This window comes from Notechis scutatus, unplaced genomic scaffold, assembly GCF_049901735.1.
Source record: "Notechis scutatus isolate UNSWTSFEM ecotype Mainland unplaced genomic scaffold, rNotScu1.2 NSCUSCF20, whole genome shotgun sequence".
NCBI lineage: Eukaryota > Metazoa > Chordata > Lepidosauria > Squamata > Elapidae > Notechis > Notechis scutatus.
Window position 1 is genome coordinate 335045 of NW_028263147.1, and position 18473 is coordinate 353517.

The following is an 18473-nucleotide window of genomic DNA, read 5'->3' on the forward strand; positions in this document are numbered from 1 at the left end:
GACTAGAAGACCTCCGAGGTGCCTTCCGACTCTATTCCGATTCTGATTCTGGTTTTCTTGTGTCTTGTGAACCCAGTTTCCAAGTGACACGTCTGAGGAATGGCTGCAGGAGCCGGGTATGTCTAGTCCCACGTTGACTATGCCACGTGTGCCAGAAGTGGCACGCAGAGCCATTTCCCCCAGCATGCGAGAGGTCACTTGGAAGGGCCCCACTGTGCATGCGTGCGTGCACCGCCAGACAGCCGATTGTTGGGTATCTGGCACGCATGTGCAGGGGATGGAGGGGGGACGCACACACATGCGCAGAGATGCGTTGAGCCCAAGGGGATCACACTCACATGTGCCCATGTGCTGTGCGCAAGGGAGGAATCGTGTGTGCGCTGTGCGCGAGGGGGGAATCGCACACACATGCGCAAACACGCGGTGCGTGAGGGGGGATCGCGTGTGCATGTGCAGGGCGCGTGGGAGGGCCCCAGCATGCATTACCTTCTGGGTGCTGGCATGTAAGTGAGCGTGGGCAAGCGAGCAAGTGCGCAATTATCGGCATGGGAGCCGAAAAGGGTTAGCCACCACTGGTCTAGTCTAACGAAGAGAAGGTTGAAGAGGTGACATGATAGAGAGCAGTCTTGCAGTATTTGAGGGGCTGCCCCAAAGAAGAGGAGGGGGATCCAACTAGGAGTGGGATTCTACCGGTTCGCACCTATTCGCTAGAACCGGCTGTTAACATTCTAAGCAGTTTGGAGAACCGGTTGTTAGAAGAAATTTTTACTGGGCTAATCCTGTAAGGAAGGCAGGAAGGAAACATTCTGGTGTTGCTTACAGAAACTGCCTCTCCGTTAACCCTTATTACATTCTTGGCAGGACTAGACTTCCTGTCTCAGGAACATCTCTGGAGTTTTCTTTCCCTCCTTTGCTGGTACTTTGCTTGTATGGAGGGACCATTCAAAGTTACAATGGCACTGAAAAAAGTGACTTATGACCGTTTTTCACACTTACGACTGTTGCAGCATCCCCACAGTCATGAGAGGCCAGGCAAAGAGATGCGTACCTCGATGTGAGTGATATTGAGTTGGCCACGCCCAGCCAATAACATGACCACCAAGCCACGCCCACCCAGTCCCATGACCACCAAGGCACGCCCACCAACAAAGCCACGCCCACAGAACCAGTTGTTAAAAATTTGAACCCCAACCCTGGGTCCAACCTATTCCCCAAAGCCCCTGAAGGACGGACGAGGAACAATGGGAAAAGTAACCAAGGAGAGAAGCAACCTGGAATTAAGGAGAAATTTTGGGACAATGAGAACGATCAACCAGTGGAACCGCTTGCCGCCAGAAAGTGGAACCTCCATCACAGGAAGTTTTAAAGAAGAGACTGGACAACCCTTTGCTTTGCAATGGGATAGGGCCTTCTGCTCGAACAGGGGACAGGATGGGTTGGACTAGATGACCTCCGAAGTCCCGACTCTTGTTAACTTCCGCTTTCCTCCACAGACAGCCTAATTGCTCACCCACCCTCCAAGGGCAGACGGAGAGGGACCTCAATTCAAAGGTTTTGGGGCTGGATTGACAGAGGAAATAAAGCACTCAGGTGTGTCTCCCTGCCCCCCCCAAAAAGAACAAACCGAAGAAACGCAAGCTAGGGAATGCTGGCTAAAATGTGGCAGGGCTAACAGGGTTAAACCAGGCTTACATTTTCAAGTATTTTGGCCAGCAGAGGAGACCAATTCCTGCACGCCCCCCAGGGCTGCTTGCTTCCTCCCCGCCCACAAACTCCAAGCAAAGGGATTCCCCCCTCTTCTTTTTGCAATAAGAGCATTTGTTCCTTTGGGATGCGAAGAGACGGTTGTCCCACTGAAATGTTTGAGGGCGCGCACACACAGCTCGGTTAGCGGACTCCAGGCTTGGGCATCGGCGTAAAACGGAGCAGGCATCGACGCTCGTTCGGCAGAGATCCCCGTATCAAACCCAGGGATTTGGGGGTGTTTGAAAACGGCGGAAGTCTGCAGGGAAGTGGGGGGTGGGGTCAAAAAAAGTCAAGATGGCGACTGCACGAGGGAAGCTTCTTTGGTAAATAACACATGGCGGACGGAAAGAGGCACGCTTCCATTGGCACGCTCAACCGAGGCCATCTTAGCTGCGGGGGGAGGACCCTGGGCACAGGATGGCAGGCTCCTCTGCCTCAGAGGACAACGAAGCAGGCCTGGCTGTCCTGGGTTCAAGGCACGCGGTGTGCGACCTGGGCGAAGAGGAAACACATGGGAGGTCGTGGTTGTTGTTTTTTTTCTTTGGTTTGGCCTCGGGATGCCCGTCTTCCACGCCAGCCATTTCGTGCCGGTCCCAATTCACTCCTAGCATGTGTTAGCCATGGAAGCGAGCGGATTTCGAAGGGGAGTGGGGTGGGGTGGGAGCACACAGGACAAGCGAGGGACGCCACCGAAGGGAGAAGGCGGAGAGACACGGCCGGAGGGTCATCGGAGCGGCCCTCTGGACTTCTCCTAGGTCCATGATGGCGAACCGGTGGCATGCGGGCCAGAGGTGGCACACAGAGCTCTCTTTGTGGGCAGGCGCACTGGCCGGCTGGTCTTCGGTTTCCAGTGCTCCGTCCTGTGCACAGGTGTTCCCTCGCACCCGTGTCCCAGTTTGGGCGCTCGATGCCGAAAAGGTTTGCCATCGCTGTCCTCGGTGGCTAGGAGGCAGCTGGACGGAGAGGAGGCCCTTGTTGAGGAGGGGGCCAGAGGTACCCAAAGGCTGGGCTGGGATCAACAGCGGGGGGATGGGGGTCCTTCGAGCCCCCTCCCCCCGGGTGGCAGAGGGCGGACGCTGGAAGAGCAGGAGGCGGAGGAGGAGGGTCGAAAGGGAGCGTGTTTCCGCCTGGGCCCGGGTCTGGGGTCTCTGAGAAGGGGCCTAAAAGAGGTGAAGTTGCAGCTTCATCTTCAGGGCTTGGCCTGTCTCTCCGGCCACAGAGTCGAAGTCCTTGGCGGCCTCCGGTTTCGGCAGTTCTCGCAGGCGGGACATGGCCACGCTGACAATCTCCAGCAAGTAGGTCCCGGGGGTGGCCGGCTTGCGGCCCACGTGGAGGTAGCTCAGGCCCTCTTTCTCCCGGATGCGGAAGTGCCCGTCGCTGTTGCCCTGTGCAATGACGTAGCGGATGTGGTTCTCCAGGGGCGCCACGGCGGGGAGGAGCTCCAGGATGTGCGCCTTCCGGCCCAGGTCCGAAAGATTCAAAGCGAACACCAGGGGCGCCTCCACATCGATGCTGCCCAAGCTCAGCCCTGGATCCTGCCACAGGGAAGAAAGGGGGAGAGGGTCAGATGGTCAAGGGTTTCTTTTTTTGGGGGGGGCTTTTTAGCCAGGACAAAGGCTTGGGAGCACTGGGGAGTGAGTGGTGGGAAACCACAAGGCTCCCTCTTGGGCCCAGGACAGTTCTAGGTCTTCATAATCGGCTTTGGGACAGAGACAGATCAGCCAACGTTGAAAGGGAGCCTGAAGGTCTTCTAGTCCAACCCTCCGCCCAAGCAGGAGATCCTGCACTGTTTAACAGATTAACAGAGTTGGAAGGGATCCTGTAGGTCATCTAGTCCAACCCCCCACCCAAGCAGGAGACCCTACACCCTTTCTGACAGAGGGCAGCCCAGTCTCTTCTTGAAAGCTTCCAGGACGCTTTATAAAGCTTTAGTAAGGAACAGGCTGGACAACTGTTTGTCTGAAATGCTATAGGGTCTCCTGCTTGAGCAAGGGGTTGGACTAGAAGACCTCCAAGGTCCCTTCCAGTTCTGTTCTGATTGACTGAAACTTCCTTCTACAGATAGTCCTCATTTACCAACTTTATTCAGCAACCATTATCTTATCTTATCTTATCATCTTATCTTACCTTACCTTATCTTACCTTACCTTATCTTATCTTACCTTATCTTATCTTACCTTATCTTATCTTACCTAATGATTCTTATCATCTTATCTTATCTTATCATCTTATCTTATATCTTATCTTATCCTCTTCTCATCTCATCTCATCTCATCATCTCTTCTTGTCTTTTCTCACCTCATCTCACCTCGTCTTATAGCTAACACCCAAGAAGATAGGCTCAAGATCCAGAGGGATCTTGACAGACTTGAACACTGGTCCGTATCTAACAAAATTATTAGTAATATGAGTCACCTAACAGGTATTTGGGTTAGAAATATATAGACCAGGATAAACATTTTATTACTATGTCTTTAAGAGATTGCAAAAACTGCAATTGGGTGTGGTTTTTCAAACGGCCATAAGATGGAGCCAGAAACCTGGATTGTCTTAGTCTTAATCTTAGTCTTAGTCTTAATAGTGTCTCAGTCTCTGTTTCTTTCTGTTGGAAAGTATTGCTCTTCCTCCATTTTTCCTAATTGACTGATATTTCTGGATTTAATGTAAGTCTGATACTGAATTATTTTTGACACTGGACTTTGTTACTGAATTATCCCTGGATTGAAAAACTGACTGATTTACCTGTGAATGACTTTGGACTGCCTATTTTGAACTTTGCTTAAACTTTCTGAAAGTAAAAACCTACATTTACTGTACAGTGTATCTGTGTACTGTGTGTGTATTATTCAAACACTTCTCTCAAATACGTCTCCCTGTATGCGCTCATTCTCCTAACGGGGAATTACCTCAACAAAAATGAAATTCAACGTAGAGAAAAGGAAAGTCCTACACTTAGGCAAGAAAAACCAAAAGGACACATATAGATTGGGTGAAACCAGGCTCAATAGCAGGAACTGGGAGAGGGATCTTGGAGTCTTAGTGGACAACCAGCTAAATAGGAGCCAGACATGTGCAGCAGCAGCTAAAAAAGCCAACGCAATCCTAAATTGCATTAACAGAGGGATACAATCGAGATCAAGGGAAGTATTAATACCACTCTATAAAGCCTTAGTAAGGCCACACCTAGAGTCCTGCATCCAGTTTTGGTCACCACACAATTAAAAAGATGTTGAGACTCTAGAAAAGGGGGCGTGCATAAGCGCACCAACGTGCCTACCGTCCCTGTCCTATTGTTTCTCTTATTCTTTTATTTTTCTTATATGTGCCCATTTCATATATTCACAACTATGTATACACTTGTACTTATTATCTTGTAAACAATTGACAAATCAAATAAATAAAAATAAATAAATAAATAAAATAAAAAGTGCAGAGAAGAGCCACCAGGATGATTAGGGGACTGGAGGCTAAAACATATGAAGAACGGTTGCAGGAACCGGGCCTGGCTAGTCTAGTGGAGAGAAGGACCAGGGGAGACAGGAGAGCAGTCTTCCAATATTTGAGGGGCTGCCCCAGAGAGGAGGAAGGAGTCAAGCTATTCTCCAAGGCATCTGAAGGCCGGACAAGGAATAATGGATGGAAACTGGCCAAGGAGAGATTCAACCTGGAAACAAGGAGAAACTTTCTGACAGTGAGAACAATCAACCAGTGGAACAGAAGTTGCCTTTGGAAGTTGTGGGAGTGCCATCAGTTGAGACTTTCAAGAAGAGACTGGACTGCCCTTTGTCAGAAATGGTGCAGGGTCTCCCGCTTGGGCAGAGGGGGGTTGGACTAGATGACCTACAAGGTCCCTTCCAACTCTGATTATCTGTTTATCACCATCCTATCCTATCCTATCTCATCCAGGATGGATGTCCTTAAGTCTGGCCGGCCTGTCACATTTCATTTCACGATTGCACCATTCGACGCCTGAGTTGCTGGCCTCGGTTGCGGTCAGTAAGCGAGGAACTAGCTGGATCTGAACAAAATGGCAATGAAGGAGGGGGAAAGAAATGGATTAGGTGACGGACACGTCTCATGAGGGCTCTTAAGATGAAATGTCACATCTCTTGAGAAAGAGGAACGAGAATTCAGTGAACCGAACGGAAGAACGCGACGAGCACTCCCCAGCGAGGTCCAAAAGGATCCCTCCCCACTCCCTGATCCAAGCCCTTCCCTCTTTTTTATGGGTGAGGGGAGTATGTGGGTTAAAAAAGGGTAGGGGGTTTCATTCACAGCCACCCTGAGGTTTTTTTTTTTTTTGTCCCTCCGCGGAGGCGCCTTGTTTAGATGAGCAACGATGTAGAAAAAGCGGGAGAAAATAAAACGACAAGAATGTAAATCCTAAGAATGAGGAGGGTGGGGGAGAAATCATTTGAAAGCAGCCCTCCTGTTTTTGGAGGGGGGTCCCCCTCTGGTCTGAGGACATACCTGGTGGCCTTGGGTGCCATTCACGCTGCGCCGCTGGCGACCCCTCTTGGGGTATCCGTTGATCTTGCATTCGTAACAGGCCTCCGGAGACAACAGGTTCTCTTCATCCTCTTCTGGGGGGGCCGGGAAATAGCTCTCCTTGGCGAACCCCAGTCCTGAGACACAGTGCCTGGGGAAGGGGGGAGGGTATAAGAACATGAATCGGGGGTGGGGATCTTGAAAGCATTGAGGGGGTTTGTCTCGTTGGAGAAGGATCGGCAGAAACTGGAGGTGGAGTTAAACAAGCGATCAGCCTAGAATCCCTACATAGTCACAACTGGTCTGCTCTCTCACAATATGTTTGTGTGTGTGTGTGTGTCTTTTAATGACCCCCGTTAATTCCTTGCATCGGGGTGGAGTCTGGGCAACTGAATGGAGCGGAGTGTTGACTGGCCGGATGCCCTTCCTGTTGCCAGTGCGGAGTTTTATTCGGCAGATATGTTCATGCCCAGAAAGAGAAATATCTGCCTCTACCTAGGATTGAATTCACAGCCTCCTGAATGTGAGGCGAGAGCTCCGCCTCTTAGGCCGCCACGCCACGTGCCCTGCTCTCTCACAACTGCCCTACGGAGACGCAATGGGGGGGGGGAGAAAGGGAGACGCTTACCCTTGCCCTGCCCGGAAATAGCCGGTGGGGCAGCCGCAGAGGTAGCCCCCCTCAGTGTTGGAGCATCCGTAGCTGCAGGGGCTCCCTCCGGCTGCGCACTCGTTCACATCCTGGCAGCCCCCCAGGGCTTGGTCGAAGTCGAAGCCGGACGGACAGACGCACTTGAAGCTTCCCAGGGTGTTGTAACAAGAGGCCGAACCGCAGACCGCGGAGCTGGAGCACTCGTTCTCATCTGGGGAGAGAAGAGGAGGGGGGCTACTTACCAGCGGGTGAGTTTCCCAACTGTCCCTAAAGCTGGGGTGGGATTCTACCGGTTTGGACCGGTTTGAGCGAACAGGTAGTTCCAGTGATCATTTGGCTCATTGAAATTATCCAGTGCCACAAAGCCCATGTTTCAAGCCTTACGAGGTCCATCCTGCTGGAGCCCAATGAAGCCTCCGAGACAAGGAAGGCCATTGAGTGTATGAATACTACAAAGCCCATGTTTCAAGCCTTACGAGGTCCATCCTGCTGGAGCCCAATGAAGCCTCCGAGACAAGGAAGGCCATTGAGTGTATGAATACTACAAAGCCCATGTTTCAAGCCTTATGAGGTCCATCCTGCTGGAGCCCAATGAAGACTTTGAGACAAGGAAGGCCATTGAGTGCATGAATACTACAAAACCCATGTTTCAAGCCTTATGAGGTCCATCCTGCTGGAGCCCAATGAAGCCTCCGAGACAAGGAAGGCCATTGAGTGCATGAATACTACAAAGCCCATGTTTCAAGCCTTACGAGGTCCATCCTGCTGGAGCCCAATGAAGCCTCCGAGACAAGGAAGGCCATTGAGTGTATGAATACTACAAAGCCCATGTTTCAAGCCTTACGAGGTCCATCCTGCTGGAGCCCAATGAAGCCTCCCGAGACAAGGAAGGCCATTGAGTGTATGAATACTACAAAGCCCATGTTTCAAGCCTTATGAGGTCCATCCTGCTGGAGCCCAATGAAGACTTTGAGACAAGGAAGGCCATTGAGTGCATGAATACTACAAAGCCCATGTTTCAAGCCTTATGAGGTCCATCCTGCTGGAGCCCAATGAAGCCTCCGAGACAAGGAAGGCCATTGAGTGTATGAATACTACAAAGCCCATGTTTCAAGCCTTATGAGGTCCATCCTGCTGGAGCCCAATGAAGCCTCCGAGACAAGGAAGGCCATTGAGTGTATGAATACTACAAAGCCCATGTTTCAAGCCTTATGAGGTCCATCCTGCTGGAGCCCAATGAAGCCTCCGAGACAAGGAAGGCCATTGAGTGCATGAATACTACAAAACCCATGTTGCTAGCCTTACGAGGTCCATCCTGCTGGAGCCCAATGAAGCCTCCGAGACAAGGAAGGCCATTGAGTGCATGAATACTACAAAACCCATGTTTCAAGCCTTATGAGGTCCATCCTGCTGGAGCCCAATGAAGCCTCCAAGACAAGGAAGGCCATTGAGTGTATGAATACTACAAAACCCATGTTTCAAGCCTTACGAGGTCCATCCTGCTGGAACCCAATGAAGCCTCCGAGACAAGGAAGGCCATTGAGTGCATGAATACTACAAAACCCATGTTTCAAGCCTTACGAGGTCCATCCTGCTGGGGCCCAATGAAGACTCCGAGAAAAGGAAGGCCATTGAGTATATGAATACTACAAAACCCATGTTTCAGGCCTTACGAGGTCCATCCTGCTGGAGCCCAATGAAGCCTCCGAGACGAGGAAGGCCATTGAGTGTATGAATACTACAAAGCCCATGTTTCAAGCCTTATGAAGTCCATCCTGCTGGAGCCCAATGAAGCCTCCGAGACAAGGAAGGCCATAGAGTGTATGAATACTACAAAGCCCATGTTTCAAGCCTTACGAGGTCCATCCTGCTGGGGCCCAATGAAGCCTCCAAGACAAGGAAGGCCATTGAGTGCATGAATACTACAAAACCCATGTTTCAAGCCTTACGAGGTCCATCCTGCTGGGGCCCAATGAAGACTCCGAGAAAAGGAAGGCCATTGAGTATATGAATACTACAAAACCCATGTTTCAGGCCTTACGAGGTCCATCCTGCTGGAGCCCAATGAAGCCTCCGAGACAAGGAAGGCCATTGAGTATATGAATACTACAAAACCCATGTTTCAGGCCTTACGAGGTCCATCCTGCTGGAGCCCAATCACGCCACCGAGACAAGGAAGAACAAGGAGTATAGCCACAGTACTCCAAGGCGCCCCCCAGATCTACTCACCCACGCACTGGTTCCACTGGTAGTGCTGGATGTAGCCTTGGGGGCAGCCACAGCGGTATCCACCGAGCACGTTCTGACACCCATGCTGACACCGGTGATTCCCGTCACACTCGTCCACATCTGTGCAAAAAGACACGGGGATAACTCTCCAATCAGGGCAGCCCTTTGCTCTCATGTACCGTTGCTACAAATACCTCTCCATCATTTGCAGTGGGTTTTCTGATCGATCGGTCAATCCGAAGAGAGCTGGAAGGGACCCGGGAGGTCTTCTAGTCCAGCCCCCTGGTTTAAGCAGGAGACCCTAGACCATTTTAGACAAGTGGCTGTCCAGTCTCTTCTTACAAGCCTCCAGTGATGAAGCACACCCACCACTTCTTGTGGCAAGCAGTTCCACTGGTTTATTGTCCTTCCTGTTAGGCAGTTTCTGCTTAATTCCAGGTTGCTCCTCTCCTGGATTAGCATCCATCTGTTGCTTCTTGTCCTGCCCTTCTGTTACTTTGGAAAATAATTAGACTCCCCCCTCTTCTTTGGGGCAGCCCTTCCAATCCTGCTATCATGTCACCCCTAATTCTTCTTCTTTTTTTCAGACTAGCCAAACCCAAATTCTGCAACCGTTCTTCATATAGTTTTTAGCCACCAGCTCTCTAATCCTCTTAGTGGCTCTCCTCCATCTTTCTATTACTATCTATCTATCTATCTATCTATCTATCTATCTATCTATCTATCTATCTATCTATCTATCTATCCATCCATCCATCCATCTATCTATCTTTGTATCTATTATCTATCTTTGTATCTATTATCTATCTCTATCTATCTAATATCTCTATCTATCTTTCTATCTCTCCTACCTCTTTCTCTATTATCTATCTCTATCTATCTCTCCTATCTCTCTATCTATGATCTATATCTATCTCTCCTCTATCTCTCTTTCTATTATCTCTCTCTCTCTCTCTCATCTATCTATCATCTATCTATCTATCTATCTATCTATCTATCTATCTATCTATCTATCTATCTATCATCTATCTATCTATCTATCTATCTATCTATCTATCTATCTATCTATCTATCTATCTATCTTTGTATCTATTATCTCTCTGTCTCTGTCTCTCTCTCTCTCTAATCATCTATACTATATATAGCTCTATATGTGGTAAACTATGATTCTGACACCCGTGTTCCACTCCCCCCTCCCACACCCACACAGGGATGTGTGGATGGGACACACACCTTCGCAACTGCTTCCCGAGTTATCCAAGGTAAATCCCTTCTGGCATTCGCAGTTGTAGCTGCCGGGGGTGTTCAGACAGTGTCCTTTGGACCCGCACAATGTTGGCTGAGCGTTGCACTCGTTGTTGTCTAGAGGGGATCAGAAATGAAAGGGAGTGAGTGATTCTATGGAAAAGGCACACACGGTACCAGGCACAGAACCAACTGCATGGTGGAAGGCATCTCTGAGCTGTTTGTAGCTTGGCTCGTTTGCTAGAGAGACCTATTTTCAAAACAAGCACTTTCTCTACGCTGCCTGTATTGAGAATGTTGTAAAATTGTTGTAAACAGCCCAGAATCACTTAGGTGAGATGGACAGTGTAAACACTTCATGAATAAATAAAGGTTGCAGGTGAATTCACACCTGGCACCTAAGCCCGGAGGGCAGCTTCAGCCAGATAAGCCATGACAGGAACACAGATAAGCCACGACAATGCCAGATAATTCATGATTTGCTCCCAACGACTTGCTGTGCGCAGCTTCCCTTTTTAAACATTGTGTTCCCAGCTGCAGCTAATGAAGGGAATCAGGGCCCTTTCCTCCCCTGTAAGCCACGCAACTCCTGTTGCTCCCTTCTCCGTTCCTCCCTGTGTGCCCTAGGATGAAGAAGGGGTGGGCCTGGGTCTTCCTCCGAATTCCCTCTCCCTTGCTCTACCTCTCCCCTGCTCTGCCCAGCAGGACTTTGCCCTTCCCCAGTTTCCTCCACAGCCAACAGAGCCACGCTCCCACTCCCTGTCAGCTGCTCGGCCTCCCCCTTGGAATCAGATTCTGACAAGGATATGACAGACGGTCTGAAATGGCCGTAAGTGTGAGGAGAGATCGTGTGTCACTTCCTTAGTGCTGTTGTAACTTTGAGTGTCACTAAACGAACAGTTGTAAGTCATCCATCATTGCCTCAAATTGGCAGCAGACTTTTCCCACCCACCCCTACTTAGGAAGGAGAAAAAATACGCACAACTTGAAAATAAACATTAGCAAAACGAAACAGACTGGCAGTCAAACCTTCCACTCAAGAGCGTTCGGGTTGTTGTTTTTTCACCAAATGTGAGCCATAAACCACAATTTAATATTTATTTTATCCTGGCTTAAGATCCGAACACACTCCATACAGGGGTGGGCTCCACATTTTTTAGCAAGAGCTCTCTGCCCTAATGACTGGCTTGGGTGGGCGTGGCTATGTGGCCATGTGGCTGGGTGGGAGTGGCTGCGTGGCCATGTGGCTGCGTGGGTGTGGCCAACTCAATGTCACTTCTCACTTCTTTGCCCTAATTATCTCTATCTCTATCTATCTATCTATCTATCTATCTATCTATCTATCTATCTATCTATCTATCTATCTATACCAAAAAGTCATTTTATTATTTTGTGCATTTAATTTAATACTTTAATAAAAGACTGGGTGAAACCAGGCTTGCTAGCAGTGACTGTGAGGGGAATCTTGGGAGTCATAGTGGAGTTTCTGGTGAGTTACGTGATTCCTATTATTTGGGAATTAATCCCCTCAGAGGCTTGTGGCTATGTTAGCTGATTTTCTCAAAGGCTCTCCCTCCCAAGCGCTGAGTGGATTGTTTATCTAGCTTGCCACACTGTTACGAGGTGTGAAATGCTCTTGGCTGAATGCCCAGAAGTTCAATTAAGCCTACTAAGAGCTTTCCCTGGCTGCTTGTCTTTCGGAGGCTATTAGGGGCTCTCCAAGCCCCACAGAGTTTTAGCTAGGAGCTCTCCCGAGCCCCGGCAAGCCCCTAGAAGCCCACCCCTGACTCCATGCAACCCCCAATTCTGTTTTTGGGGGGTAACGACACTTTAAAAGTCAGAAACAGATCACTCACCGATGCAGGAAGAATGGTGCTGGGTGAATCCCGGGGGGCATTTGCAGTTGAAGCCCCCAATGACGTTCACGCAAAGGAACTGACAATTGTGCTGCTTCGTGGAACACTCGTCCAAATCTGGAAATAAAAAAAAAGTGAGATTACCAGAAGAACAGAGATGGACTAGATGACCTATAAGGTCCCTTCCAACTCTGATTATCTGTTATCTGTTATCAGTGGTAAAACAATTGGAATCCCACCATTTGCCCTCGATCTCACCTTTGCATGTCTTGCCATCTTCCTGCAGGATGTACCCTCTGGGGCAGGAACACTGGAAGCTGCCCTTCGAATTCTTGCAGATGAAATTGCAGGGTTTGGGGGACTGGCTGCACTCATCCAGGTCTAAAGGGGGAGAGCAGGGTGGAAGGGAGATGGAGAAAGGGAGGAAGGGTCCAAGTGGCTTAAGGGGTCCTTCTCCTTCCTCCAAAGTCCTCGGCTTTACAACCGAAGGTTCCGTGGCTAAGCGAGACCATGGTTAAAGTGCGTCAGGAAATTGGCGAAATTGGCGAGTCGGAAAAAGCGTTCCCGGGTTCTTTCTGTTTTGTTTTGTGTTTGTGTGAGCATGTGTGTGCTTGTTTGTGTGTACAGGTAGTCCTTGATATACAACCATAACAGAGCCTGCCCATTATGGAGACTGTCCATTACGGTTTTATGGTTGTTTGTTGTGATGGTTGTACATTCACATTCTCATATGTGACAGCCATTAAGTGAATGTGGTGGTTGCTAAAGGAACGCCGTTGTCATTAAACAAACACCTCAGACATTAAGTGAACCCATTGTTTGCTATGGAGTAAAGGGTGTAGCTGTCAGGATTCCAGCAGTTACCCCAATTAAATAAATCCTGAGTCTTGAGCCAAACTTCTAAAACTTCAAAGGATTTATTGGGAGTTAACATGTCGGCATGATCCGGGTGTAGACGACTCTGAGACACGCAATTCCCTGTCACCCTTGAACCTGGTTTTTCCCCACACCCTGGGTGTATTATAATTCATATTTTCCAACGAAACACATCCATAGCCAAGAGTCATCAATCATACTCTCAAATTAGAGATTTGCATGGCATATAAACTCCAGTTGTTTAGTTATATATAATCTTTGCAAGATATGAATGGAATGCACTTTCGATTCCAAACTGCTGCACTGCTCTTTCAAACTCCTTCCCCCCTCCATTTCTGTTGGCTATAAAACGGGCATAGAAATGTTTTATGAGTTGACAAAGTGAGCCTCACCCCCCCTTTTACCACCCTGCGCACCACCGTTGTTAAGTGAATCTGTGCAGTGGCCAACACGGTGTTGAAGTGTGAATCTGGCTCCCTCCCCTTCCCCTCGGTGGTCTTGGCTGGCTGGAAGGCCTTAAAAAGGGGATCTCTACAACCATCGTAAACAGGAACCAGGTTGTCAAGCGTTTCAAATTTTGGTCCTGTCACTATACTGGGATGGTCATAAGAGTGAAAAACGGAAGGAAAGTCACTTCTTCCTCCCTGTACTGTTGTAAATTTGAACGGTCGCTAAAGAAATGGTCTTAGACTTAGTGGCTTTGGGTGGGCAGGTGGGCTGAAGCCCGCTGAGGGGCTTCGTCTCTCGCTTTGGATGCTCTGATGTACAGCGAGGATTTCTTGACGCCCTCAGAGTTGGTCGGTGGAAGTCAGGTCATTAAATTCAAGATGGTGGCTGCAAGGGGGGCAACTGGAACCTCCACCCCCTTTCCTTCTCAGCTCTTGGGCAGGGGTGAGATTCTACCGGTTCACACCGGTTCTATGGAACCGGTTGTTACGATTTTTCGGAGAACCAGCAAATCGTGCCCCTGGCTGGCCCCGCCCCTCTCTGCACACCCCTCCCCACCCAGTCAGTCCTTAACATGCTTGTGCGACATTGCGCACAGGCCCGACATCGCTGACTGTGTTCTTCCCCCGTCCAGTCACTCCTTAAGGTATTGTTTTTTTAATCCCCTCCCGACGATCAGCTGTTCCTATGATCAGCTCTGCCGGGATCCCCCTCACTGTCTTACTGCTTCACCCAGGAGACAAAAAGGTGTGCATGGGGAATGTGGGGGGGTTGCTGCATTCCTTTTTTTTTTTTTGCCTTCCTGGGCCCCAGGGAAGCCTTCCGAGAGCAAAAACGTTCCCCCAGGAGTCTTTCCTGAGGCCCAGGGGGCAAAAAATAAAATAATATTGGGAGGGGTGCTGCAAAAAAGAAAAAGCCACTCCCACCCAGTCACATGGCCATGCACACCAAGCTACACCCACAGAACCAGTTGTTAAAACATTTGAATCCCACCCCTGCCCTTGGGGGCAATCTTCATTTGGGGGAGCGGGCTTTCCCCAAGACCCTTCTGTCCCAAGGGAATCCCCACACCTCCTCCACTCCTTTTCATCCTACTCCTTCCCTCCCTCCCTCCCTCCGTTTAAAGTGAGGTCTCAGTATTTGGATATTGGTGTCATTTAGGTTTTGTGTGGTTTTACCTTTTAATATTGAAAGCTGCCCAGATTTAACCTTCTGGTAAGGTGGATGGCCAATACATTTTGAAAGAAAGAAAAGAAGTAAAGAAAAGAAAAGAAAGAAGAAGAAGAAGGAAGGAATGAAGGAGGGAAAAGGGAGAAAATGGGAATGGGAATAACAGGAAGGAAGGAAGGAGAGAGAGAGAAAGAAAGGAAGAAAGGAAGAGGGAGGGAGGAAATGGGAATGTGAATGAGAGGAAGGAAGGAGTCAGAGAGAGACAGAGAAAGAAAGGAAAAAGGAGGGAGGGAAGAAGATATTTGATGGGGAATGAAGGAAGGAGAAACAGAGAGACAGAGAGAAATAAAGGAAGAAGGAGGAAGGGAGAGAGGAAGCAAGATATTTGATGGGGAATAAAGGAAGGAAGGAAGGAAAAAGGGAAGGAGGGAGAGAGGAGAGGGAGGGAGGCGGAAGACAGGAAAAAGGGAGGAAGGAAGGAAGGAAAGAAAGAAGAAAAAGGGAGGGAGGACGAGAGAGAGAGGAGAGGGAAGACGGAAGGAAGGAAAGGCAGGGAGGGAGGGAGGAAGAAGGGAAAGAAGGTGCCACATTTCCTTGGAGCAAAGCGGGGGCCCAGCCACAGCAAAAGGGAGCTCGGTGGGTGTGGGGATCAGGCCCCTTACCCTGGCAGAGGGTCCCGGTGATGTCCAGGGTGTAGCCGAGGTCGCAGTGGCAGCGGAAGGAGCCCACGGTGTTGATGCACTGGCCGTGGTGGCAAAGCTTGGGCAGCACTTTGCATTCGTCGATATCTGCCGGGGTGGGGAGAAGAGGTTGAGAAGTGTGTGTATGTGGGGAAAATCCTCCATTAAAACCCAGCAAGACCAACAGCCTTCCCTGCCCCCCCCCCACCAAGGGATGGGGTGCAGAGGCCGGGCAGCCGGGGCCCCTCCAAAACCCCGATCTCCCATACTCCTCCCTGTCCTTTTCCACGAAAACCTTTGGAGTGGAAATGGGGCAATGGTGGGATTTAAGACGGTTCGGAACGGTTTGTGTGAACCGGTTGTTAAAAAAAATAAAATAAAACTAAATCCCACCACTGAAATGAAATGGGGTAGGGCGAGAGGGGCAAGCCGTCCCCACCAGCTGCCCCCACCCCACCCCAGAGAAATCAAGAAACTCCTGCATTAAAAGGAGCTGCCACCCACAGGTGATAAACGCTATGAAACTCCTTCTAACAGCAAGCAGCTTCCTCGGAGTGAGTTACACGGCCTTACCTCAGTCGCAGTGGGGGTATTCTAACGGTTCGGCCTGGTTCTGCCGAGCCGGTAGCTGCAATGAGCAGCGGAGACCAAACCGGTTCTCTCCACTGCTCTGCTGTTGGGCCCACCCACCCACCTGGGCTCCCAGACTCACCTTTATCTGCTAAATTTGAAGCGCAGCTGCTTCGCACGGCACAGAAAAGTGCCACGCGGCAGCTGCTGAAGCGGCCGGGATCATGCAGGCTTGCAGGAGGTGAGCTAGAACATCTATGCGCCTGCGCAAAGTGTGCGTTTGGTGCGCGCGCACACATGCAAAGTGTGTGCACGCGCGCAAATCCCACCCACCAAGCCACAACCACCGAACCGGTGGTAAAAACATTTGAATCCCACCACTGCTCAGTCGGGTCGACATACAAAATTTATCAGAGTCTATTCATGAACTGGAATAGAGCTTAATAAATAAGGCCAGCCAATGAGAGCTGAATTGGGGGCTGAAACTTAAAAGAGAGAATCTGGGCCTGGTTAATCTCTGTCCTGTGCTCAGCTCAAAAGTGAAAGAGAAACTAACTTGCTCGTCTGCTGAAGTCGAGTTGCTGCTCTGCTCTAAACCTGTAACAGGTCTGCTTCTGTTTGTTCCATGTTGGAGAAGTCTACAACTGGTACTGTAAAATTTACTTCATATGTTTATAAAGAAGTTAAACGAAGCCTCAGCCATCTGTGTTTTTACTTTTCTGGGGCTGAATTTATGTTGCAAAACTGAACAAAAGTTTTATATCAACATAAAGTCTAATTTTATAAAAAGTGTCCCCGTCCCCCCCGTATTAAATTGTGGGAGTTTAGAGACCAAATTGCCCGAGGCTCTTCAAAGTAAGCAAGAAATCGCTTGGGCCTTTGGGGAAAACACCGGGAAAAGCCCATCATGTCAATGGACTCAGTTGAGATTCTACCTAGGTTCACCGAGAGGACGAGACCAGAATGTTTCAGTCATTCCTTTGTTCCCCAAACAAGTGGAGGGTCTTTCCGTACAGGTGTAACTAAGTGAAGTCTACAAGGCAGCTGGGATAGGGCACGTGGTGGTCCCTTCTCAGCCTTATGGGAGGATTCCCATCCCCAAACGAAGGTGTCATTTCAAGAGAATTGAAGGGCTTCTTGGGGGCAGCAGCCGAGGGAGCTGCGGCTTCCATTCAGTTCAGGAAAAGCCCAAAATAAGGAAAAATCTCTCTTTTTCTCTCCTTCCTTCCTTCTCTCTCTCCTTTCTTCTTTCTCTCCTTCCTTTCTTCCTTCTCTCTCTTCTCTCTCCTTTCTTTCTTCTTCTTGTCTTCCTTTTCTTTCTCTTCTCACCTTCCTTCCTTTTCTTTCTTTCTCTCTTTGTCTTCTCCCTCCTTCCTTCCTTCCCTTTCTTTCTTTCTTTCCTTCCTTCTTTCTTTTCTTCCTTCCGTTTCTTTCTCTTCTTCTTCCTTCCTTCCTTTTCTCTCTTCTCTTTCCTCCCTCCCTTCTCTATGTCTTTTTCTTCTTTCTTTCTCTTTCTCTCCTTCCTTCGTTGCTTCCTTCCCTTTCTTTCTCTTTCTTCTGTCTTCTTTCCTTTTCTCTTCTCTCCTTCTTTCCTTCTTCCTTCCTTTCTCTTTCCTCCCTCCCCCTTCTCTCTCTCTTTCTTTCTCTTCTCTCATTCCTTCCTTCCTTCTTTTCTTGTCTTCCTTCCTTCCTTCCTTCCTTCTTTTTCTTGTCTTCCTTCCTTCCTTCCTTCCTTCCTTCCTTCCTTCCTTCCTTCCTTCCTTCCTTCCTTCTTTTTTCTTGTCTTCCTTCCTTCCTTCCTTCCTTCCTTCCTTCCTTCCTTCCTTCCTTCCTTCCTTCCTTCCTTCCTTCCTTCCCTCCCTCTCCCGCTCCCTCCCCGCCCTCTCTTCAATTGGTCCCCCGAATCTTAGCAGCCAAATAACGGGGTGATGGGGGAAGGTGTTTCCGGAGTTTCAGGGTAGCTGCTCACCTCTGCCGTCGGTCATGTAGCCCGGCCCATGGGGGCACATCTTCTTGTACTGGGCCGTGCCCGGGAAGGGGCAGGGTTCGCACTGGGGCCCCCAGCCTCGCCCTCCATTGCAGCAGCACTCGGACTTGGTGACTTGCTGGCGGTTGGAGGAGGACATCTGGCACAGCGTCTGGAGCACCTCGGTGAAGCAGAAGCCTTGGCGGGTGTCTGGGGGGAGGGGGAAGAGAGGGGGGAGGGATCCCCCCGGTGAGTCTCTGGACAGGACAAGGAGAGGGGTGCTGGGGAAGGCCCCCCTCCCCCGATGAGCTTGGCATAGAGTTGCACCCCCCCCCTGAACCCCCATCTGCCAATTTTGATTGGCAAGAGAGATGCTGGTCATCTTCCTGCAACAGTCGGGGTGGGAAGGGACCTGAGAGGCCATCTAGTCCAACCGCCCCCCCCTGCTCAGGGCTCATCCTCCACCAGTGTCTGGCTGAGGAATGCTGGGAGTTGAAGTCCACAAGACTTAACGTTGCCAAACTTGGAGGAGACCCCCTGCTCTCACACCA

General features: G+C 49.8%; 1 protein-coding gene across 3 annotated transcripts in view; it reads right to left on the minus strand.

Annotated features, from left to right (window-relative positions):
* Positions 1–2895: 2895 nt before the first annotated feature.
* The window catches only part of FBN3 (fibrillin 3), a 160134-nt gene continuing 144556 nt past the window's right edge, over positions 2896–18473 (minus strand). The window contains exons 53-62 of one of the 3 annotated variants that reach the window (XM_087948790.1): positions 17926–18132; positions 15369–15494; positions 12472–12594; positions 12214–12330; positions 10346–10474; positions 9113–9232; positions 6863–7094; positions 6217–6385; positions 5010–5033; positions 2896–3281 (exon numbers count right to left, since the gene is read on the minus strand). In XM_087948790.1, the coding sequence (XP_087804916.1) occupies positions 2907–3281; positions 5010–5033; positions 6217–6385; positions 6863–7094; positions 9113–9232; positions 10346–10474; positions 12214–12330; positions 12472–12594; positions 15369–15494; positions 17926–18132 (1622 nt within the window). In that variant the 3' untranslated portion in view covers positions 2896–2906. Of the gene's footprint in view, positions 3289–5009; positions 5034–6216; positions 6386–6862; positions 7095–9112; positions 9233–10345; positions 10475–12213; positions 12331–12471; positions 12595–15368; positions 15495–17925; positions 18133–18473 lie in introns of all 3 variants that reach the window. The other 2 variants (XM_087948788.1, XM_087948789.1) reach the window with 2 other exon arrangements.